The sequence below is a fragment of the Uloborus diversus genome, unplaced genomic scaffold (assembly GCF_026930045.1).
Source record: "Uloborus diversus isolate 005 unplaced genomic scaffold, Udiv.v.3.1 scaffold_662, whole genome shotgun sequence".
In the NCBI taxonomy this organism is placed as follows: domain Eukaryota; kingdom Metazoa; phylum Arthropoda; class Arachnida; order Araneae; family Uloboridae; genus Uloborus; species Uloborus diversus.
Window position 1 is genome coordinate 62,647 of NW_026558860.1, and position 25,181 is coordinate 87,827.

General features: G+C 35.3%; 1 protein-coding gene across 1 annotated transcript in view; it reads right to left on the reverse strand.

The window, feature by feature from the left end:
* Positions 1–24,431, reverse strand: part of LOC129233726 (UTP--glucose-1-phosphate uridylyltransferase-like) — a 68,508-nt gene extending 44,077 nt beyond the window's left edge. Inside the window, exons 1-6 of the mRNA XM_054867703.1 lie at positions 24,300–24,431; positions 22,517–22,621; positions 15,581–15,763; positions 9,489–9,622; positions 5,660–5,728; positions 760–893 (exon numbers count right to left, since the gene is read on the reverse strand). Of these exons, the coding sequence (XP_054723678.1) occupies positions 760–893; positions 5,660–5,728; positions 9,489–9,622; positions 15,581–15,763; positions 22,517–22,621; positions 24,300–24,431 (757 nt within the window). The remainder of the gene's footprint in view (positions 1–759; positions 894–5,659; positions 5,729–9,488; positions 9,623–15,580; positions 15,764–22,516; positions 22,622–24,299) is intronic.
* Positions 24,432–25,181: the final 750 nt, after the last annotated feature.

Consider the following 25,181-nt stretch of genomic DNA (forward strand, 5'->3'; position numbering starts at 1 on the left):
AGCTGTTTTACTCATTTTTCTTGTTAGCCACTTTTAAACAGTTATATGATTCAGAAATAAAAAATATGCATCAGTCGATGCAGTCATAAGGCATTTCCTTTTTTTCTGAAAAACGTTTAATAATTAAACTAGGCACTTTTAATATGAATTAAAATTGTTACATTACTAATAATTTTATGAATAAAAAATTAAAAAGGAATATTATATTACTTTGTTATATTTATGATGTACTAATGCATCATAAAAATATAGTACATAACTTTTTGGCTATTTTAATAATAAATGAACAATATTACTATGATTAATGTAATTTTTATATTGAAAATATCATAATTGAAAAAATAAATATCATAAATGTCAAAATATTATGATATTTTCAAAATAAATATCGGATAAATATCGTGATACATATCGACTGACATTTTTCGGCGAACTCTGGCCATGGCATATTTGAAGGACACCTGTACTTTTACACGAAACATACAATTAACGTCTAATCTCGCAGAGGTTAGACAAATATACTACAGTAAAACCTATAAAGTTGACCACCCTTGTAAGTTGATCACCTGTCTATATTGACCACCAATTTGCACCAAATTTGGCTGAGAATCTTGTAGCAAACCCTTTGTAAGTTGACCACCTGTCTAAGTTGACCACTAAAGTACTGCACCGCAAGTGGTCAACTCTACACAGGTTTCACTGTATTTTTCCATGATCAACTGTGTAATTGCAAAGAAGGATCAACACCAGAAAGGATACTAAGGTCAACTGTCGCACCCAAATTGTCAATGTTTGAAACAAAACAGTATTCTCGACCAGTGTTAAGGAACATCTCCAGTAGTCCGGAGTTGAAGAAAGACTCGTAGAAATCACCATGGCCAGGTGGGTACCATCTGAAATGGGAACAGAGTGCTTGAAAAAATAACAAAAATGGAGATAATAATGCTAAATAGGAAAAATAGTGTGTATCTAACAGATTGATTGGAGCTCTAACGTGAAACACATTTTATTGTTATACCTATGTTTAAGATAGAACTTCTTTGTATACAACATTTTTAGTTTTTTTTTCTGGTGCTAAAATTATTAAACTGCTTGATGAACTGGCTTTGGAGCAAGCTCCATAACATTGGTCGTGTGAAAAAAAGTCTTCTCTTAAATCGATCCCTGCTACTTTTAATGTCTGTCCTTGTGACTTATTAATGGTTATTGCAAAGCAAACTTTAACAGGAAACTGCACTCTTCTAAATTGAAAAGGATAGTCCGCCTGTGATGATGTTCTTAAAAACTTCGTTTCTAGTTTTGAAAAAATAAAAGCAAAAGACAGAAACATTATGATTTGACTTGAGAAAAGCCTCGAAGAATCACGTGAGAAACAAAACAATATCAAATTCGCAACTCCAACGAACTATAGGGGGCACTGAAGTCACTGTCTAATGGCGGAATTGAAAACTAAAACAAACGCACATGGTAACGAAGAAATGCTAAAAGTGTTGTGATTTTTGTTTGTACGTATGATTGTTTCGCTTTATTCTTTTTAAATTAATTTTCAAAGTCTTGTTGATATTCTGACCCACGTAGAAAGAAATGAGAATTCAAGAAGCATTACTAAACGTCAAACATTAATGCAAAGTACGTAGTTCGTAGTTCTAAGCTGCCATTTTCACGATGTTGAATTCGATATTTATCAATTCTTGATAAAACTAAATAATTGTGGCCTGACAAGAATAACAATTAATGCTAGAAAATTTAATATGACATTACAAATTATTACCAAAAGAAGATGATATTTCTTTGCTTTGCTTTGGCTAGCGCTTGTTTTCCATTTGTAGCTGAGTTATTTCTCTTGAATTCCCGAATCGGTTAATTTAAAAATTTTCTGTTTCGATTTTTCTAATTTCTGAGTTACGATTTAATTGTGTTATGTTATGCAAATCATCAACAAAATTCTCACGGATATATGGTGGTAATTTTCTTTTCAGTTGATTGACAATTATTTCTTTTTACTTATCGAATTCTGTAATCTTACTACCATTTTATTCCACTCATGATAAAAATTGAAAATGGTTTAACTAAAAACGCGAAATCTCGCCAAGGCTACTTTGCTCGCACAATGCCAAAATTATAACCCTAAACAAATTTGGCGATACCTTTCAGCTGAGAATAAAAGGAATAAAGTAAATTCTTTCTCGGTTATTCATTTTGTTCTACGATAATATATTCAAGAAAATATTTTGCATACTGTCCATTCCAACTAAATGCTGCTGTAAAATATGGTAAGTTTAATTAATTTAAGATTAAAAAAACTCCCGTATTCTTACAAATTCATACAAAACAATAAATTTTTTTACCTTGTAGAACGTTATCCAAGTTTGTTAATCCAGAATTTTCGCTTTCACCTATTATTAAGGAAATAATGAAAACTAACATTATTTTGAGGAGCTCGAGAATACTACTAAGGGACGAATTAATTTCTGTAGCTGAAAGCAAACTAAGGCACATCGATTGCGTTAATAAATACTCAGAACAAACTGCCTGTGTTTACGTCAACAGACACACATGGAACGCAACGTGGCAAAGTTTTAGTTGCATTCGCAGTTTTATAAATCACCGCAAGGTAGCGTATTCGAGCGCTGGAGTTCCGAATTTATAGTTCGCTATCGACCAAAAGTTGAGATGAAGTACTGAATAATGATTTGAATGGAGGAAAGCCTTCGAAAATAAGGGATTTGAATTTCAATGACAGGTTTTTAATTTCGCAGAAATTAAGGGGTTTTATCATAGACTAATAATAAGAGTAGACCGAGCTATGGCAACCCTTTTGCTGCTCATAAACCAAACCATGTGACTGGTGGATATCCTAGCAACAGCGGGCGTTAATCGTAGCAGACGATCAACGCCAGCGCGAAATAAAATAAATATAATTGATGGAACACGGAAGAATGATCTTTTATGGAGTCCGATTTGTAAATTTGTTATTCTATGTTGTAAATATTTTGTTAATATAGTGAGTTTTTCGTTTAGATAGCATTGTGCATTTTCTTTAGTCAATTTCAATAACTCTCTAAGCAATAAAAGATGCAAGCGACCAAGAAAAATCAGCAAACGGTAAGATTTTTACCTACAGTTTCAATTTAAGATACCGATTAGTACATTTTTGCGTTAACGCAAAACGTTTACGCCTTTTCGTTCACGCCAACGCTGACAGCTCCAAATGAAATAAAAGTTACCGAAAACTGATCAAAAACTATTACTAATGTCAAAATAATGCATAACTAAAAGAAAAACAGTTCAATCTCTGCACCTGGAAGTTTTTTTTAATGAAAACACATTGTCTTAAAATACATGTCGAGTGCCAAACTATAGATAATGCTGCCATCTAGCAACCATGCTGCCAAAGTCTTCGCCAAGCCCTTCCACTAGTCACGTGATACATCTATGAACCAATTTTCTTTATCAGCAAGAATGAGAAAGCTCGGTCTACTCTTATTATTAGTCTATGGGTTTTATTTAATTTCTCCCGAAGGATTGATTGGAGCTCTAACGTGAAACTCATAACGTTGAAGCGCGAAAAGAACATAAAAATTATTCTATGCATCTGCCGATTCAGCATAAAGGGCATCTTTATTTTACTCTTCACTAGCATAAATTTGATTGATAACCATATGCAGTCAGTGATGCAGCGAAGGGGTGGGGAGCACCCCCCCCCCCCCTCCAGAGCCATTGGTTTTAACATAAATGCAAATTCTAATACAGTAGTTTATGCACATGAAAAGGCCTGTTTTGATCAAAAAAAAAACCCTTCAGAAGGTATTTTTGATCAAAAAATTCCCTCCAGAAGGTATTTTTCATCAAAAAAAAAAAAAAAAAACTCTCCAGGCGATAATTTTTATTAAAAAAAACCATCCAGAATTTATTTTTAATCAAAACCCCCTCAAGAAGGTATTTTTGATCAAAAAAACCGTTGCAGAAGATAGTTTTGGCTACGCTAGTGTACGCAGTAATGGTGTCCAACTTTCAGCGCTCCGAAAGGATTACATACTTACAAGCTGTTTATTACAATCTCGATCAAGCAGGGATGTAAATATTAAAAACTATTATAATTAACATGCATCTCATTTGTGGCAATCAATCTCAAAATTTTAGAAATAACGTAATAATTAGGGTAACGGCACAAGTAACAGACGTGTTTAAGACATCGCTCTCAGGTTAACTAACTTTTCTGAGCTTTTTACTGTATTTAGACTTTTAAAACTATTTTTCTCTCATGCAACTACATCTAATCAAACGTTTGGTTGTTTCTGGATCCTCTGAATTAGTTAATTTTGTTTTTAGTTGCTCAATTTCGAAAAGCGGTCCGACCCCCAGTATCAGATACCAACAACTCTGATGATACCCAGAAACGGATAGGATGAGGAAAGGATGAGTAATGGACAGAATTTCCATTTTCTCTTCAAAATGGGCAAAAGTTCATTATTTTTCAATCTGAAACCTTATTAAATTCAAATGAACGTTAAACACCGGCAGACCTCGTGGTGACTGCTCATAACCTTCCCCCACTGTCTTGTAAATACCAACTGGCTCATAAGATTCACTCTGATAACACTGGATGGTTGCACCGTATTCATGGGTCGCAGCAACATCAGTTTTATCCGTCTATGTTTCTTATTATTCAAATCCAAACTTACGACTGCCTGTTACTGGACCTTTGTCTGTTACTGGCGCCGTTACACTACTGATTTAAAGTATGAATTAAATGATAAGGAAGTTAAAATTAAGCTCATATGGGGTAACCAGGCGTAGCAATTTATCTTGCATCCTAGGTGTTATTTTTTACACCCATTATTGGTATTAATGCAAAAGGATGACGTCAGAGTCCATACTGATGACTGGCCGAAAAAAACAAAACAATAACACAAGTATTATTTTTAAAAGCATCTTAGGCTTCCTTCACTCGAAGAAACTTAGTTGAATCAACTTTCGAACAAGCAGTTAGTTAGCAGGATGTGTAACCAGCTAGAAAAGTGAAGGAATCGCCCGGCATCCTTCACACGCCGGCATTTCCCCATTACTGGCAATTTTAATGTGATTCAATAGTTTACTCCCTAAATATAACCAACAGTGGCCAAATATAAATCAGATTTTTAAAAAAATCGCCAAGTTAGTCGCAAAGTTGGCGACAAAACTTGGTGACCAAAAGACTGGAGATATATCGCCAAGTGTTCGCCAAATTATACCACCACTTGAGTTTACATCAAAATTCACAATGATTTCCCCTCAAAAAGGGGCAAAAGACCCCTTTTGAAACACCCGAATGCAACCAAAAGGAGAGGTGCACAACTAGACCCCACTAGGAGTCTACGTACCAAATTACAACTTTCTAGGACATACCGTTCTTGAATTATGCGACATACATACGCACATACATACGTACATACAGACATCACGAGAAAACTCGTTGTAATTAACTTGGGAACCGTCAAATTGGATATTTCGCGTGTCTAGACGTTCTTATGCACTTATCCACGTGTGGTCGAGTCGAAAAAAAAACTCAACATTCATTCGGGGGTGAGCAAAATGGAAGTTAAGGTCGATTTTTGGGTGAAAATTTTTTCGCGAATACACTACTTCCTTTTTGTAAAAGGAAGTAAAAAGTACTCACGATTCTGGATCAGGATCTCTTAGACTCCGACCGATTGGCAGCAAACTTTCTTTATTAAGCCTAGGATACCTGAAAAAAGAAATCAACAGTTAAAAAATTAAATAAATTCCTCTTTTTAATGTTTTTTTTTCTACTTTTATACACTTGATTTTAATCATTTCTTAGTTTAAAAAGTTTGAGGAAATAATTTAAGGGAACACAGGATCTTAATTTTTACATATATAGTTTATGAATGTTTGACCCCAGCTTTATCAAATACAGCAGATTGTTCTGAACAAAAATTTGTTTGTATAGTTGCTCTTCAACTTACTTAAACTCAAAAGAAAAAAAAAATGAGTATGTGTTTTTCTTATCAATACCAGTCTAGAAGTTAGTTAACAAAGCATTTAATTTCAATGCAAAATCAAAAGGTATTGCTCAAAGTTTTGGCGCAGTTCAATTCTAGTATTATAAGTATACAAGGAACATTGAAAATAGCGCCCCAAGAAAGAAGAGAGGTACAATAGCGAAATTTTGCAAATAAGAAGAGTGACATCTGATATGCAAAAGATCCAAATTTGGTATCAATGCGCATGACCGTTTCCCTTACAGTATCGGGTGAATGGGGTCGTTACCAAAATTTTAGAAGTATTTTTTTCTGAAAGAGCATGTTTAAAAACATAGGATCTGACTATTTTTTAAATAATTTATTTAAGTTTAATATTTTGAAAAAATTACTTAAATCGGCGCGCTTTCATTGTTTACACTTCCGTCATGTGACATCACAAATGATGAAATGCCATTCAATGTTGCCATTCACAGAACAAAATATTTAATTCGCATCTTGACTCACGTGTATTGGCAACGATATGGTTGATAGTAAGAGTAGAGCGCAATTTTAATTCACTGCTTGATTATCATAACGTGGAACTGTGTTAGAAAGATGCGCGTTTTGTGACGTCACAAAGACCACGCCTTGTTTGAAAAATCGGACATTTAAAAAAATTAATTTAAAAAAAACTGTTGGGAAAATAAAAGTATTTTCTGAGTCTATGTTTTTTTTTTTTTATTGTATCAATTTCAATAACAAAAAGTACTACTTTTGACTGAAGGAAACATCTCCATTGGGGAAAAGGTGCTGTATAAATCAGTGCATAATTTAAGATTTATAAATGTTACGATTACATCCATATTGTTGGAGAACCTTAATGAGTAAAGGATGCCAGGTAGACAAATTAAAAAGCGTTTGTCACAGTTAAGCGAGTTTGAGAGAAGTTTGATCATCTGCATGAAAATTGCAGGCTGGTTGACGAGCCGGTGTTGCTACCCTGATGAATCGTTCGAAGTGTTCCGTTAGAAACTGTTGAGGGCAGGGGACACGAGATGGTACCCACGTGCGAAAAACCGGGTTTACAGCGACCAGGAAGACGACGAGGCGAGAGGATCGAAAGATCGTGCGGCAAGCGGTCGGGGATCCCACAGTGACTCGTTCCGCCATACAAGCAGACTTAGGTATAACAATTGTTCCCGAAGCATTTCTAGACTTTTGCGGAAGTGAATCTGCTGTCCAAGCGCTTTTTTCGTGTACTCTCTTTCATAGGCAACTACGTCAACAATGGTGCAAAGCCAGAGTGATGTGCGATGTCACTGACTGGCAAAAAATGGTGTTCATTGATGAATCCCTGTTTGTTTTGGGGTCAGATGATAACCGCGCACGGTTGTGGAGGCGTCCTGGAAAAAGGTACCATCCAGTGGCGTGCGGATCAATATTTTTTAGGGGACCAGTTGGTTACGGTAAATTACGATACACAAAAGTAAAAAGATTTATAGATATATTATCTTCCCTATTATTATCAACTTCAGTGTTATGCTACAAAGTTGATGAGTGACATTGCTCACTAAGATGAAAATCTATTCGAGTTTTGCCAAAAGTTTTCAACTGAGTAATGCCATTCCAGGCGCCTTTTTCCTTTTCAAAAAGAACGCAGGGCTAGCAAAATAATTTTTTTCTTGTCTTACAAGCAGTCAGCCATTTAACAGTCTCAAAGTAATCTTTCTTAAAATGCCGATTGTAATTTTTTTGCTTCGTAAATATTGCTACTAGGTCAGGAGTATGCTGCTCTGTGAAATTATTTAAGCTTTCTCTTGGAAAGTCAAAGCTCCGAACGAACGGTGTGCGAGAACGTCCAGCAGACAGCAATTCTCTTCCGAGCTCCGGGGCAGTATGTACTGTTGCGCATGCTCCTCAACTACGTCCAGCTGGGGACTTGTTTTTTCGACCGAATCCCCTTCCATTACAAAAGAAAAACACAATGGACGCAGGAAAATAACTTTGACTAATGAATTTGTTGTTTCCTGAAGCTCACATAGAAACCTGTACACTAGGTACGTAAACAAAAATTTATCCGCTGGATTAAAAAATGCGTGAAATAATCAAATAAGCTTTCGAGCGAACGCCAAGGATCTAACAAATTTATATGAGATCTGGGGAACAGGTTCTTAAGAGCTAGTCCGTCGGACAAGTCCATTTAAGACATCGCACACAGGGGAGAAAGGGAGAAAGGAGCAGTAAAGGAAGTAGCGCTTTCTAAATGAACTTGTTTTTCTGCTCACGTTTTTTCTTAATAAAATATTCTGCAAGGTAATTTTTTTAAAGGGGCAAATATTTAAGGGACCAGCCTAGTCCCTCTGGTCCATGGGCGGCACGCCACTGGACCATCCCACCCATTCTATCGGATGACACACTGCCCACACAGCGGCATAATGGTCTGGGGGGGGAGGCATACCCTATGATAGCCTGTCCACTCTAGTTGTGGTACGTGGAACCTTAACGGACCAGCCTTATGTTAATGACATTCTGCAATTACATGCAGGACTGTTCCTAAATGGTCTCACAGGGGCAATTTTCCAGCAAGAAAATGCTCGCCCGCGTGCAGCTAAAGTTGCTCAAGACTTTTTACTTCCTTTTAAAACTCTTCCATGGCCAGCCCGCTCCCCCGACTTCTCCCCTATAGAGCATGTATGGGATCAGCTCAAACGCCAGGTGCCACCGTACTACTCTATGCAAGATTTAGAAGTGACTGTTAAAAATCTGTGGGTCCATCTACCTCAGGACAACATCAGACGTTTACTTAGCTCAATGCCGTACCGTGTTGCGGCATGCATTGCAGCAAGAGAGAGTCCAACGCGCTATTAAGAAAGCACTGTACTTATCTCATTTCTTAGCCTGTATTTGTTTAATTGTCTAGATTTTGGGATCAAGTGGATCTCTCACCTGATTTATTCTGTAACTTTCACTTCAATCCAATGCTTCTTTCTTGGGGCGCTATTTTCAATAGTCCGGAGTGTAATTTTGTATACTTTTTGGCAGTTTACTACGTATCCCTTTATAGATTTTCGCGAACCCCATGTAGTACTCGTACCTCTCAATGATAACCATCGGTTGAAGAGACAGCGAATTTTGCATTTGCATTGAGGAACATCTGAGAAATTTTACGACTGTACCAGAATTGGTTTCAGAAACAGATGAGAAAACAACAGTTAATTTGATGCAAGGGGTCGTTCCCAAATGATGTCAAGTCTTGGAGGAGGCTTGCGAAATTGCGACAGTTTACGACAAGGGGCAACTAGAAATGTGACATCACACATTTTTGTAACAAAATATGTTTATGAAAAACAGCATGACGTGTGACACGGGGAGGGGAAGGGGTAATGCGAAATGTGACACTTTGTGACAAGGGTAAAGAGCGGGTCAAATTGTTGAGCGAAAAAAAAGTGCGGCATCATTTGTGGTTAGCCGCTAAGAAAGAATCTACCATAGTTGGCTGAAAAGAACTGCAAAAGGCAGTACCTGCTTTGATTGAAAGAATAAATCTTGATTCGAAGTCCTCTGTATTTTGGCAAAACTTTATGCGTCTCTTCATCTGTGTTGAAGGAATTCATTAAAACTAAAGGTACGTCGGTGTCGTAAGTTTTGTTCAAATGCTGAAAGAGAAATGGACCGTTACGAAAATCATGAGACTGCACTATATCTGGGAACAAAAAGATTTGCATTTACAGTTATAACAGTTTCAGTGCTGATCCATACATGGTCAGCACTGGATGGTTTTACATTGCAATCCATCCGGGGTTACCATACCCTCTACTAAAAGCAATTTTCTTTTAAGGAAACTCCTTTTTTTATTTAATTTTCTCATGTGCACGAAGTGCGTTTTTTTTTTTTTTTTTTTTTACCTCTTATGCTCAAAAGTTCAAAAAAAAAGAAGAAGAAACTAAATTTTTGTCAAACAAATGTCATTTTTGTCTCACATAGTTTACTATATTTGTCGATAGTGTACAGTGGCGGATCATGTGATTGTGAGGCCCCAGGCGCAGCCTGATCCTGAGGCCCTCACAACAAAAACGATAGAGTCTTACTAATATTAACAATGCTGGAAATCATAACTTTTTTTATTTTTTGAATAAACGAACAAGCTTGGGGGGGAGGGACAGTTACATTCTTATTTAAAAGGGAAAAAACGACATTTCTGCCCCCCCCCCCAAAAAAAAAAAACATTACAGTGAAAAATTTTGCTTCCTATCGTAATTTAGTCAGCACAGGGGGAGAGATCCACCGAGCCCCTTTTCTGGCATTTACAGGGGACGGAGTGGTGATTTCAAAAATTTTAGGATATAATTTCGATAAAATTTTAGGACAACAGATATCAAGTGTTTTTTTAAAACTTAAACGTAATGTATAAGCTTGATTTTCGCAGTGGATGATAAAACGTTTCAAATTCAATCTTGAAATTACAATACAAGGCATTCAATCTTTTATTCTTTTACACAGTGATCAGTATGAAATGAAGTAAAAATAAATGTACATATTTCCAATTGCGTCTGTCAACTCGCTTTGTTGTTGTTGAAAAAATGTCCTTAAGAAGGAGGGATTTACAGTAGAGTGCAAGGTGCAAGTCCAAAATTTATTGCATTTTTTTTTAATCAGATAATCTGATACTTTTTGGTATCTCAGAATCATCAAAAATACCCCTGTAAATTCCAGATAAATCGTTTAAAGACGCAAATGAATAATTGTTTTTTTATGGCAACTAAAACTATAAGAAAATCTCTGTTTACGAAATTTTTTCTTGGAGTGAATTTGAAACAAAAGCTTTTGATTGCTTCATTATAACCAATACGTTTTCAGTAAAAGACAAAGAACATGGAATTAAAAATGCAGCTTGATTTTGCAAGCTACTTGTCAACCTCTTTGTCTCGTCGCATCAGCATGAGACAATACCTGTGAAAATAAAATGCTTTAAATTCATCCCTGTCTGCATGGCACCATGTGCTAATTTTGCATCTATTTCTTTATGCCTTTTCAACTACAGGGAAGAGAATTTCGTTTCCCATGGCATTTAAATATAACAAACTGTTATTCACATTTTTAAAACAAAAAGTTAGTTACTAAATTTAAAAATTATATGTGCAAGAAATGATCCAACTTCACTGAACACAAACACAAATAAAAGCAAACAGAGTCTTTGTATTGGAAGAACAAGCTAATGCTCAGATTACAACGCAAGATAAGCATTATAAAAATGAATATTACTTCCCACTTGGGGACAAACCATTTAACTTTTGTTCTAAATAAGCGTTTTGAACTAAGTGCTTACATTTGGGTTCTTATTTTGTTGTATATCTTTTTTGTAGAAGAGGAATGACTGCAAGATTTAGAAAGTACAGATAAAACAGTTTTATATTGAGCATTTGTTTTTGTTAACTGCACCCCCCCCCTTCTCTAGAAAAAAAGTAGCAGCAGATTAGGTTTTTCTCTTTCTTAAAAAAAAAAAAAATCTTAAGGTCTACGAAGTTGATTTTGTCTTAAAATGCAGGCATATCAGCATGAAAAGTTTTATTTTTCTGCACAAGTAGGGAACATAGGGTGAACATTATAGAAACTTTAGGAATTTTAGGACAATTCCTAATCTTGGGCATTTAGCAAAATCTCAGCTTTCCTCAGTTTACCAATGCAAGTATAATTCAGTTGTGCAATCAGAAAAAAGTCCAAGGAGGGCGATGCACTTAGCAAAAATAAGAGAGAAAAAACTTGTGATCTGATAAGGAAAGGGGGGTCCGGGGCTTCTTCCCCGGAAAATTTTTGAAACTTGAAGGTTTAAAAACGCCATTTTAGACTTCCTTTGCTGATGTTTATGGACAAAAAGGTGAAGTTGTCTCAGCGGAAAGTGGTAGAAATTGAAGCCTTAAAAACGCCATTATAGGCCATTTTATTAACGTTAGGGTAAAGGATGGAGCCCAGGGAGTGCCCCGAATATTTAAAAAAAATCGAAATTAATTCCCTCCCCCTTCCCAATTTCGAGATTGAACTTTTAAAGAAAAATTTGGAGACAAAATTTACATGATAAACAGTTTTACGGGATAGAGGTGCTGGGGCTCTTCCATGAAATTTTTTTCTCAAAATTATGATCCTAAAAACTTCAATAACATTTTATATTCAGGGGCTATACCATTTAAATTTTTTCTAAGTGTAGTTTAAAAAACTTGATTTTTTATGATATTAAAGAAAGTCTGTTCAGGGACCTTTGCTTGAGTATTTTCTGAAATTCAAAGAGTTCATCGGCTTTCGGAGTCCTGGTTGGTAGGTAATCCTAAGGCGTACGCTAAGAAGTGGGGTGATGAGGAGAAAAGTATAATGAGTTCGCAACTGTGAACGAATCCAAGTGAAATTCTTACTCTCATATTTTTACTTTTCCTGAAATTAATTATATACTTGTGAAATTCAAAATTCGTAATTTAATTTCCTTTAATATTTGAAAATTCTGATTCTTCAGAGGATTTCAAGCAAATCTTAAAGCCTATGTTTTTTTTTATAATCATTACCATCTTTTTTTTTTTTTTTAAAGCAGTAAAACATGTTCTTTAGTACATGGCAAATATTGATGTACACTCCTGAAAATAAAACTGAAACACTTCAATAGTTGGGGAGAAACTAACCTGGCAGCATTAAGAAAGCTACGCAGATATTAATTATAGCATTACGATGCTGTCAGGTTAGGTTTGCCGTTGTTTTTATATAAAGCGTTTGTCTTTAATAAGTAAATCAATCTTAAAGAAATTGAAATTGTAAAATATATTACAACAAATGGCACCAGTGAAAGAAGGAGAACACTCAAAATCAACTACTTTCGCAGCAGAGGCATTTAAAATTTTTATACTAATTTTATAAAGCGTATTTGTAATGAATTGACAAATGGTTCTTTTCTCTGTAATGGAAATATAATTTAAAGAAGAATTAACAGTATGTTCTTTTTTCCAAAAGCAATACCTTTGTACCACTTTAATTGTAGCCTATTATATTTCAAAAAAAGAAAAAGAAAGAAAGAAAGAAAAAATTCCCGCCATTTCCAAACTGCTTATTTAGTTAAATACGTCATAAAACTATCTTGTTACGGGTTGGTCACTGGTGGGAAAGTGGGAAATTTAGCAAAAAGTAAAGAAAGAAAACACAGGAAAACACAGCTGTGCGCTGTGCCCAGCGTGTGAAAACGATTTCGATCTGCACCCCCCACAGATCTGTCTCTTCTCCCTTCAGCATTCTAGATAAGGAAAGGGGATGTAATTGTTAGTCAAGAAGAGTGACCATTCCAAGAGGTCGAGTTTTACAACCCATGTTGTAAATCCTGCTGCCTGCTCCCTTATTATTTAGAGAAACAAAGATTCGGGCATAATCGCTCAAATGACGATTGGTATATTTTGAGGACTGATATAATACTGACACAAAAATGACGACTGGTTATCATTTGTTTGTGAAGAGGGGGGGGTCTCACCCCACTCTACCCCCTTTCGACACTTCCTAGCTATATGGCTATTCCAATTAAAGCAAGTATCTTCATGTGTATATCAATAGTACTTTTTTTGCATTCTCCTTACTCAGACGAAGGCGACTTGTAAGTGGTCAAAGAACTCGTTGGAACGGGAAAAGTTCTTCTGGCAAGTAGGCCCGGATGTATAAATTTTGGGGCCCCCTACAAAAACTCTGTAGGGCCACTCCCCAGAGACCAACAGTGTGTACATTCGTACAGTTAATAAGAACTTAGTGCTAGTGTTTTTTTTATTTATTACTATTTTTCAATTTCTTGGGACATTGGGCCCTTTCAAGTCGTGTCCCCCCCCCCTGCACTGCGTGGTTTGCGGGTACGCAGATCCGGGCCTGCTGGCAAGACTAACTGTATTTTATCAGAATAATTTTGTCGAGTATTTTACAAAGATAATTTTATGCTGAAATTGTGGGAAGAAAAAAGAAAATCCAAACTCTAGGGAAAATCCAAACAAAGGCACCTGAAGCCAGGGGCCCTCTAAGACTCAGGGATCCCTATTGAAAGCAATCAGCCCGCGCCTGAAATTCATGATTAAATATCAATTTTCATGAGTTTTGAACATTTTCCACTCAAAATTATGGCTTTCCACGACAAATTCTCAACACAAAAATTTTGGTTTTTAGGAATAGGCCAGTTCGCAGCTCCGAGGCCCCCTGCTTTTCTGGAGGCCCCAGCTAACGCCTCATGCGCTTATGCGGTGATCCGCCACTGATAGTGTATCAATCATCAAAAAACTTCTCCAGGTGCAGGATCAACCAAACACCACAATATCCTTCCATTGTTTTGAGCAGTGTATTACCTTTCCTCTGTCGCCAGTTTCATCTTGGCAAGTTTTCAAAAAAAAAAAAAACATTTTACAAATTGATAATCTTTCTTGAGCATTTTCGGTTCCTAATCATTCTTTCTCTATTCCTATTTTACGACTAATGGTGTACACGAATTGATTTTAAAAATTAAAGATGGGAAAACAATATTTAGCACAATTTAGGAAATTATGTACAGTAGGGGCAGGTTCTCCAAAAGAGGATGCGCTAATATATTTTAACCTGCCAAAAAGGAAAACAAAAAGAAAGAAAGAAAATTCATTTTTTTTTCTATTTAAAACCCTAGACAATCGGAAAACGAGGATATTAATCCAAAAGAATAATTAGGAGGAGTTTAAAAAAATATTTTTCTGAAAGTGAGAAAAGTTGTATAAAATTGGGTATGCATATAAAACAATAAAAACAACAGTTCAATTCAAAAATTAACGACAAAAGGCAGTGCAATTGCGGTTCTGCGCATTTTTGGCACAACACAAGAAAACCGCAATGGCGTTTTAAAGCGGTTTTTTTTTCTTCTTTTTTCTTTTTTTTGTAATGAAACTGAAATAGTTAAAATATAGGACAATAGTAGACCAGTGCAAAACATTACAGTTTTAACAAACTCCAGATACACTTACTCTAAGTACACAGAGTGTACATGGAGTTTTTACTACGTTGATGTAACTGTAGTCAGGAGTAATAATGATTGTTTCAATCAGAGGTAGTTTAATTTTTGAAACGTGGCAAACGCGAACAAAAAACTATAATAAGCGTTTTAATATTTGGTGAACGTATTTAAGTATTACAGCACTTCTTTAAAGACAAAAATTGACAAATTCTCCCGCAACGAAATTACTTTTTCCATTATTTCTCCTCCCTAGATAGCAGCACAGGTCTGCCTTTCGAAAAATACAAGCGGAAGTTTGCAATTTAACCAAGTAAAAATCCAGTTCGATTAAGTGTAATGTTTTCAATGTTATTCCGGTGATTAAAATTGCATTTCGTTAACATTACATAATATCAAACTTAAAACTCCTCCCATAGATCACATAAGGTTAAAATGCGGTCAATGTTTCTGATCTTTGAGAATTTGAGCATTATATAGTACTATATTCTTTATCATATAAAATACGAATAAGTTTCTTTCAATAGCGGACGTCATGTCACTATAAAGTACAACATTCACTAAACATTTAAAACAGGAACACATTATTATTTCTGCCAATAAATGTGTCAAAATTGGAGAACAAATTCTTACTTACTTCTATTTGTTGGACGGTAAGGTCAAGAAATGTAAGCTCATTTCTAACAGGTATAACAGATTTAGGACCTATGCAGCCCATAGTTGTTCCTAATCCTCCGTTTAGCTTCACAACAACAAGCTTACTCAGCATACTTCGTATGTCTTTGGACTCGGGTGGGGTTAGAGATTCATATTTTATTACCTACGTTAGAAAAAAAAGAAAACTGAAACAAAGAAATAAAATTGCAGCGTGCGACATATATAGATTGATTGATGGCAATATAGATACTAAGGCATATAGCTAGATATAAGGTTCCTATATATACGCGCCGACGCATCAGCTTAAGATTAGTCATTTTGGATCGGAGCGCGTGTTTTGAGTGGTTGTCTTTCTGGAGAGTTATCGCGTATTGTGATTGTCCACTGTGAGCAATTATTAGCGGCACGTGAATTGTTCATTAAATAAAATATTATTTTCGGCAAATTCGGCGAAATCCGAAACTTTGCTGTGGTAACCCTAACAGTGCAACAATGAAAAATCCGATTTAAAATGGCTAAACTTAAGCTGATGCGTCAGCCTATCTATATAGCGGCTCTAGCTAGATATATAGACCAACAGATGCACACAGGAGGAGATATAGATAGATTAGTTAATAGACACGAGTTAAATTTATCCAGTTTCGAAACACGTCCCAAGCTTACATACTCCTTCATTAAAACACTATAAAACTAGAAAAAGATAATTTTTGTAAACAATAAAAACTGCGTTCTTGTAGCAGCAGCTGCATGACATTCGGCACTACCCCGCAACACCACGAATTCGCAACTCCAACGAACTATAGGGGGCACTGCAGTCACTGTCTAATGGCGGAATTAAAAACCAAAACAAACACATGTGGTAACGAAGAAAATGCTAAAAGTGTTGTGATTTTTGTTGTTATGTATGATTTTTTCGCTTTATTCATTTGAAAAGATTTTTCAAAGTCTTTTGGTTATTCTGACCCATATAGAAAGAGATTAGAAACCAAAAAGTATTACGAAAGTAAACAATTAATGCAGAACACACAGTAAGTTGTTCTGAAGCAGCCATTTTCACGATGTTGAATCGGAATTCATAAATTTTTGGTTCGCTTCGAACGGCATTTTCATTTTGTACCGTTTTTTCTATACATTAGTACATATTAAGTTCAGTTTCGTGACATTTCCGGCATTTGTTGACATTTTTGTCACATAGTGCACATACGTGGCAGACTTCAAGAGTAACGTTTAACACTAGATAATTTATTTCTATGACTATATGATTGGATATCTAAAGAAATCATGCATTTAATTCATTCGTCATGGAAATGATTTACCTGATATGCGAAATCTTGTCAAGATACATTATTCTTTTACACAATTTTAAAACCATAACCCTATAAACAGATTTTTGGCGAACTTTTATTTTTTATTGTTCAAATTCTTAACGTTCTTTCTGGATTTTTCAATTTGTTCTGCGATAAATATTTTCAAGAAAATTTATTCGCATACTGTCTATTTCAGTAGGATACTGTAGTAACAGAGGTTATTTAAATCATTTATGTCGAATTAGGTTAAGGAAAAGTGTCCAGTCAATGTTGTTAAGTTCGTTTTTTTTTTTTTTCATCGAATTGAAAAACTGATATTTATTCAAATTCACTCAGAACAAAATAAATAAAATGTGTACTCACAGTTTATATATGGTGGTAGTTTTCTTTTCAGTTGATTGACCATTATTTCTTTTTACTTATCGAATTCTGTAATCTTCCTATCATTTTATTCCACTCATGATAAAAATTAAAAATGGTTTAACTAAAAACGCGAAATCTCGCCAAGGCTACTTTGCTCGCACAATTCCAAAACTATAACCCTAAACAAATTTGGCGAAACCTTTCAGCTGAGAATAAAAGGAATAAAGTAAATTCTTTCTCGGTTAAACATTTTTCATTTTGTTCTACGATAATAAATTCAAGAAACTATTTTGCATACTGTCCATTCCAACTAAATGCTGCTGTAAAATATGGTTAGTTAAATTAATTTAAGATTAAAAAAAACTCATATTCTTACAAATTCATACAAAACAATAAAAAATTTTACCTGGTATAACGTTATCCAATTTTGTTAATCCAGAGTTTTCTTGTTTACGCTTCCACCATTTAATACTTTTTTGAAAGAAATAAGGAAAACTAACATTATTTTGAGAAGCTCGAGAATACTACTAAGGGACGAATTAATTTCTGTTGTTGAAGGCGTTCTTAGACATGTTGAATGCGTTACTCAGAACAAACTGACCGCGTTTACGTCAACAGATACACGTGGAGCGCAACGTGGCAATGTTTTAGTTGCATTCGCAGTTTTATAAATCACCGCAAGGTAGCGTATTCGCGCGCTGGAGTTCCGAATTGAGAATTATTTGCAAAAAACACCTAAGAAGGAATAAACGGAGACCTATATACAGAGAATATAGTGTCGATGGCTAGAGCAGTCGCCAAAGCCCTGCTCTAGCCAGCGGCAGAGCAGGGCTTTGACTTTTTGTTGGACATGACACCAACCAATCTAAGTAGGTAGGCCAAGGGTGCCCCCCCCCAAATTCAATGGCGCAAATCCCCCCCTAAAAAAAACTTTTCTCAACTCACTTTCCCTTTTTTATTTTTTAGTTTTTTTTTTTAATTTTATTAATTTTTAATTTATTTTTCTAATTAAATTTATTTTTTAAATATTTTTTATGAATTTTTTTTTCTAATTTGTTTTTTCTTTTTTGTTTTATTTATTTTATTTTAAAAGAAAAGTTGTGTGCTACGCCAAAAACATATGCACATTGCACAAAATAAATGAATGAATTAAAATAAAAACAGAATAAAATAAAAATAAACAATTTAAATACAAAATAAATCAATACATAAATTTAAATTTTTTCCATTAATAAATTTAAATAAATAAATAAATAAATTTTAAAATCCTCCCCGAAAATTTTGATGGCGCATCTTGCGCCATAATCCCCTCTCCCCCTCCCCTGTGGGCACCCCTGAGGTAGACCATCGTTATTCCTGACACAGATCAACAATAATTGGTGGAACGAGCAAGAGATGGCGTCACAAGTTATCTTCAACGTTTGAATTTTGAACATGAGGTTGGAGGGGAAAGAGTTTTTTCCCAACTTTCTAGACCCAAACTTCCCAGACAGTAGACAGTAGGATTTTTGGGTTCACAGATTACTACGAGCACGTAACTTAGCATGTATATATAGCTAGTTCAATTGATGTAAGTCTTTTATAGTCTCAGGTATCGGGCCCGCGATTCTTCTATCGCAAGTTTGATGTCCTAAACTGACCCGTTGTTTAGAGGAGTCATCCCCCCCCCCTGGCTTTGGATGTATTTTCATGTAAGAGGCTATGGTTTTGTGGGGGGGGGGGTAATTTTCATAGCGTATATGCCCTTTATTCTCCTCCCACCTGAAAAATTTGAATTGTCGGGCCTGGTGTCTAAGCTACAAAGCCTTATCACTAAACAATAATGGATATCTTGTAATTTTCTTGTGTAAAAATTTCCTTGATACCTATAATCAAGTTTCAAAAAAAAAAGGAGGGGGAGGAGGTTCCTCAAAACAGGCCGAGATCCGATGGTACACTTATAGATTCTAGCCAGAATGAATGAGAAACGTGCATTATTATGTATTTAAGAAAGCCTAAATAATAATTTATAATTGTTCTGTGTAAAATTTTTACTACTTGTGTAAAATTAATTTGTAAATATTACTGTTAATACATATTTGTGTTTGTACTCCATACTAAACCAATTAAAAAACACTGCGGACAGTGCCTTTGGCGCTCTTTAGTGTTGAATTTAATACTAACTCATGTTGAACTATAGTCAAGATTTTCTTAATGTTTTGTTATGACGTTTGTAATTTATGTTTTATAATTTGTAAGTTTAACTTTACTTTTTAATTTTGCTTACTGTTATGTATGTGTATTTTGTTTGTTAATAAATTTTATCTTATCTTATCTTACTATCTTATCTTAAAGTCTTACCTTTTAATGGTTCCAAATCTTTTATCGCATTCTTACTATTAACTGTAAGAAAGTATGGGAAAGACAGAACTGAGTTTTTGCTTGCGAAAACAAAGCGCATTTTTTAATTGTGTACGTACACAAAAGCAGGTGCTTTGTCAAATTGCTTTACTGCTCTACTTTGAGGCATGGAACATTTTTTCAAAATCTGAGAGGCTGGGTTGACTCAAATAAAGTCACTATGCCACAAAGCGCTAAAACACGACCGTCATATCCCAGATGGAGTGTCATTGATATAAAAATTATACTCTGTAATTAATAGGAGTGATGTTGCAGTCTCGCCCCTCTTGGAAACCCTTTAGTATCTTTACTAATAATAAATCTGAAAGTCTCTCTGTCTGGATTTCGGGATCTCTCTCTGGATGTCTGGATCTCTGTGACGCGCAGAGCACCCAGACCGTTCGGCCGATTTTCATGAAATTTGACACAAAATTCGTTCGTAGCATGGGGGTGTGCACCTCAAAGCGATTTTTCGAAAATTAGATTTTGGTCTTTTTCTATTCCAATTTAAAGAACATTTTAACGAGCAAATTATCATAACGTGGACGAACAAATTACCATAACGTGGGCGAGCAAATTAACATAGTAAATTGGCGAGAAATTCATCATCCATTATTTGTAAATATACAGACGAATCAAATGACCTTTAAATTTGCTACTACGGGTAAAGCCGTGCGGGTACCACTCGTCAGAAATAAGACTCAGCATCAGTGGAGGAGCTCTTTTTCCATTTTTCTGTTTAATGGTGCTATGTTGTTTTTCACTTTTAAATGCATTTCGCCGTAAAATTGTCAGAAAAAGCTCTTCAAGAGTTTAAATTAAAAAAATTTTATAAGCTTTTTTCTTTCAATATTTTAATAAACTAAATTCCGTCCCGGACGTATTATTTTTTCATTTATTTATTTTTTAAAGCTACTTGAATTCGTTCCCAGTAAGCAAAATATCTTGCCTCAGTATTGCATAAAGGTTGACGTGCAAGAAAAATCATCTTGCATTAATGCTGCCTCAATGTTGTTATGTTACTCCATTTATGCTGTCAGCATGCTGCCGCAATATTGACTGACAAGGTGTATGCAGCATAATATCAGGAAAATATCAAGGTATGCTGCTTTTGTAATGTTGCATACGTATTGATATGACAGGATAATATCAAGATGTTGTCATGATAGCATGAATGCAAGGTCTAGGCAAGATGATCTTGCTTTTGTAATCTTGCATACGTATTGATATGACAGGATAATATCAAGATGTTGTCATGACAGCATGAAATCAAGGTCTAGGCAAGATGATCTTGCTTTTGTAACATTGCATACGTATTGATATGACAGGAAAATGTCAGGATACATTGTCATGACAGTATGAAATCAGCACGTTTGCAAGGTGTTTTATCTATTTATTTTATTTATTTATTTTATTTTATTTTTTGTATTATTTTCACTTTGAAGTCCAGAATTAAATTTCATTCTTTAATTATTTCTGTTATTCTTCAATTTAGTTTTCTAGCCTAAGAATATTTTCTTAAAGCTGACATCTGGTCGGAAATTCATAAAAATGTATTAATAGTACTCGCAATTTAATTTAAAAAATGAAAGTTTCTTCGTTTTGCGTAATACTTGACTTATTTTTTAAATTCATGCTTCTAATTGTATTATAAAGACATAAAATGCCTAGTTAGGAATAATTGCGGAAGTTTTTTAACACATTTGGGAGTATATAAAGCAAAATAATAAATAAGTAAATAAATACAATAAAGTACATTTCCAAATGGATGTCAGCATTGAAAATATACCATGGTAAAAACACATGAATTTATCTTAAAGAATAACATAAATAACCATTGAATAAAATTAATCTTACTCATGAGATTGAAGTGATAATACGAAATTCTGGGCTTCATGTCCTTTGTTTCAAAGTCTAGGGACGAAAAAAGTTATTTTCGGCCATTTTTAACGTTGATCACACATCGTCTGCGATATGATTTGTTTAGTACTATATTAATAAACAAATGCAGTTATCAGTCATTCATAAGTTATTCCTAAAACTATACGATTCCACACTAATAACTAAGCAACCAACTTAACGAAGCCTAAAGAAATGCAACGCCACGTGCAGCTCCTCTGAACCGACTGAATCAAATTAGAAACGAAGGTCCACCTGTTCTATTGTGTACTAATTACCTTGACGGCGACAGCATGAAATCAATATCATCTTGATGGCGTCAACATGTATGCAATGTTGTTATTGTAAGGTAATATCAATATTGATATTTTAAGATGAATGCAATGTTGCATACGTGTTGTTATTTTAAGGTAATATCAATATTGCTATTTTAAGATGAATGCAATGTTGCATACGTGTTGTTATTTTAAGGTAATATCAGTATTGATATTTTAAGATGAATGCAATGTTGCATACGTGTTGTTATTGTAATATTGCTTTTTAATCTTTATGCAAGCTTTATGCAGTATGAAACACGTAAATATTGACGCCGTCAGTATAATATCAAGATCTGTCAAGGTTGATGCAAGAAATTTTGCTAGTAGGGTTAATACGTGTTGCCAAAAAACTTTTTAAATTTTTGAGAATTAAAACTTGACATTACTTTATTTAATCATTTTCTCCTAGTTTTTCTTACATTCCGCATACAGAAATTAAAGAAATATATTTTATCAATAAATATTCCATTTTCCAAATAAATTCATGATAAACGTTTGCATAAATTCAATTAAGATGAACTGTAAAATAAAAAGATAATTTTAGGTTGAAAAAAAATTAATTGAAATTAGATCTCGCGTTTCGTTGATAAGAATTTTCAAAATTAATAGAATTAATCAGAGACTCTTAGAAAACGTGAAAATGAAACTTACCGCTTCTTCTGGAACAGGTTCTACTTTATCCCACTGCACAGTGGTGCCACCTTGTAAAAATTGTGCAAACAATCTCTGAAATGCTTTAAATTCTTCCATTGTTTTCTGAAAGCAAGAAAATGTTTAAATTAAAAGTAACTCTTCACAGTAGCTGGAACGTAATTAAGGGTAGAGCCGAAAGATCCCTGGCCCCTACCGAAATAAAATTGTTGATTAGAAAAGGAAAAGTCCTACCCAGGGTCTGATTTAAATGTAAGATCATCAAGCACGAGCTTTGTGGCCTAGGGGGGAAGGGGGGGGGGCAAAAAATTCATAATGAATGTTTTCAATTGTTTGGAGCTATAATTTTTTCTAAATATTTTTTTATTGTAGTGTAAGTTGAAAAATTAAATTGTTATTGCTGACTCTGTTTTAACAAAGTTTATGAGTTCAGCGGAAAACTAACTCTCCTCCATAGAGTGAGAAAACTATCTGGATTGACATCTAGCATACACAGAATGAGACCACGCAGATGTAACTCCATGTTAGTACAACGCGCATTATTACTGCTCAAGGTATTTATTTTGTTTCTATTGGTTTTCAATATTTCATGATATTTGAATTTTTTGTAATTGAGTATCTATATACATGGTCCGATCCAAAAGCAATGAGCCTTCGTTTAAGAAGACAGATTTATTGAGTTGATCGGTACAGCTGACTAATAGTTTTAAAAATAGTCACCTCCTGCAACAATGTACTGCTGTAGGCGGTTTTTAAATGACTCAAAGGCATCCCTGAAGCCTTATTCGGGGATGTCTGCAATGGCTGCCTTTTGACATGTGCTTGAATGTCCTCGATGGAATCGAAAAGTTTTCTTTTCAGAGCTGATTTCATTACTGGAAACAATAAGAAGTAAGAAGGCCACAAGCTCGGACTGTAGAAAGGCTAGAGTACTGCGGCAGCGTTGACTCGGACCTTCTTCAGTCAGAACTGTCGGTACAAGTTTCGTGCAGACGTTCCGCATGTGACACTTCTCCGTAACAATGCGTTGCACCGTTGTGTCCGATAAGTCCAATGATTTTGCTACTTGGTAGAGACTCAAACAACAGTCCGTGTTCAAAAATTCACGCACTCGTTGCAAATTCACGTCAACACGGGTCGAGGATGGGCGTCCAGACTGGGGTGCGTCAGTCAACACTTCCCGGCCATACGAAAGTCGTCGTTCCACTTTTCTACTTGCGAATGGGACAGACACTCAGTCTTAAACGCCTGTTGAAGCAATGCGAACGTTTGGGAAGGCAACCGGAAGCAAAATTTGCTCTGACGAACTTTCCATATCGCCATTTTACGCACCACCGTATAGGGGTTACTGTTAAAGCTGATGGCACCGCTCCGAAAGCTAGGAGGCAGCTGACTTGCGTTGCACTGTATAGTCAACAACCCCCACCACCGTCGCTGTCAAGCGGAGCGAGCTGCAGGGTGTGAATGCGTCAGTATAACGTGAGGCTCATTACTTCTGGATCGGACCATGTAAGTTACAAATTACAAATACATTGATTCAGAAATTAAATACCCTCAGTAAGTCCTCTCCAAGGATAATTTGGGGACATTTGAAAACATTTTTGGGGACACATAGCAAAAGACAAAAAGATGTGCGATTGAGCACGTTCTTCGGTTCTGCGAGTCAAGTTTGTTGTGGTTACAGTCCTGAAATTTCTAAATAGAGCCGTGATTAAGGGGAAAGCCGAAGGATCCCTGGCCCCTACCGAAATGAAATTGTTGATCGGAAAAGGAAAAGCCCTACCTGTTTTTCAGAAGTGGAAGGCGAGGTGTTGAGTACTTTCTCCAGTTCCTTCGCCAGCTCATTTTTAGCATCTTGCTTTGTTAGCTGCTTGAACTCTGAAGAGTCGCTAATTTTTCGCTGCTTGCCAAACATCTGAAACAGATTAAGACACTTTAGGTTTTTTTTTTTTTTTGAAATGTATCAAGAAACTTTCTTACTTTGCACCAAATACAAATACAAATGTGACGACCAGCTAGGCTGGTCCTAGGTCAGTTTATAAGTTACCAATGAAGATCAATGGCCCTCTTAAAGCTATCCACCCCCTTGCTCATTACCACCTCTTCCGGTAAGCTGTTCCAAGTGCCCACGACTCTACTAAAGTAGTAATTTTTCCTTATTTCCAAGTTAGCCTGAAATTTGAATAGCTTAAAACAATGACCCCTCATCCTGCTTTCCGTGCAAAAATTTAACTCGTTAACATCTTCCATTTTGATAAATTTAAACAACTGAATCATGTCCCCACTGACTCTCCTTTGCTACAAGCTATACATATCAAACCTATTAAGTCTGTTATCGTAGTCAAAATCTGAAAGTCCCCTTACTAGTCTAGTAACCCTTCTTTGAACCATTTCCAATACAGAAATATCTTTCTTGAGATAAGGAGACCAAAACTGAACAGCATACTCCACATGAGGTCTTACTAAACTCCTATATAAAGGCAGAAGAACCTTCTTATAATAATATCACAATCTATAAATAATACATTCCATATCCCCACGTTTTAATTACAGCACTCCACTTAATTAAAATATTCGTATAATTTCACCAGGAGGTGGATTATTTACGGGATGGATTTTTTTAGAGTTTAAACGCTCTCCAAAATTTTTCGAAACGATTCCAAAA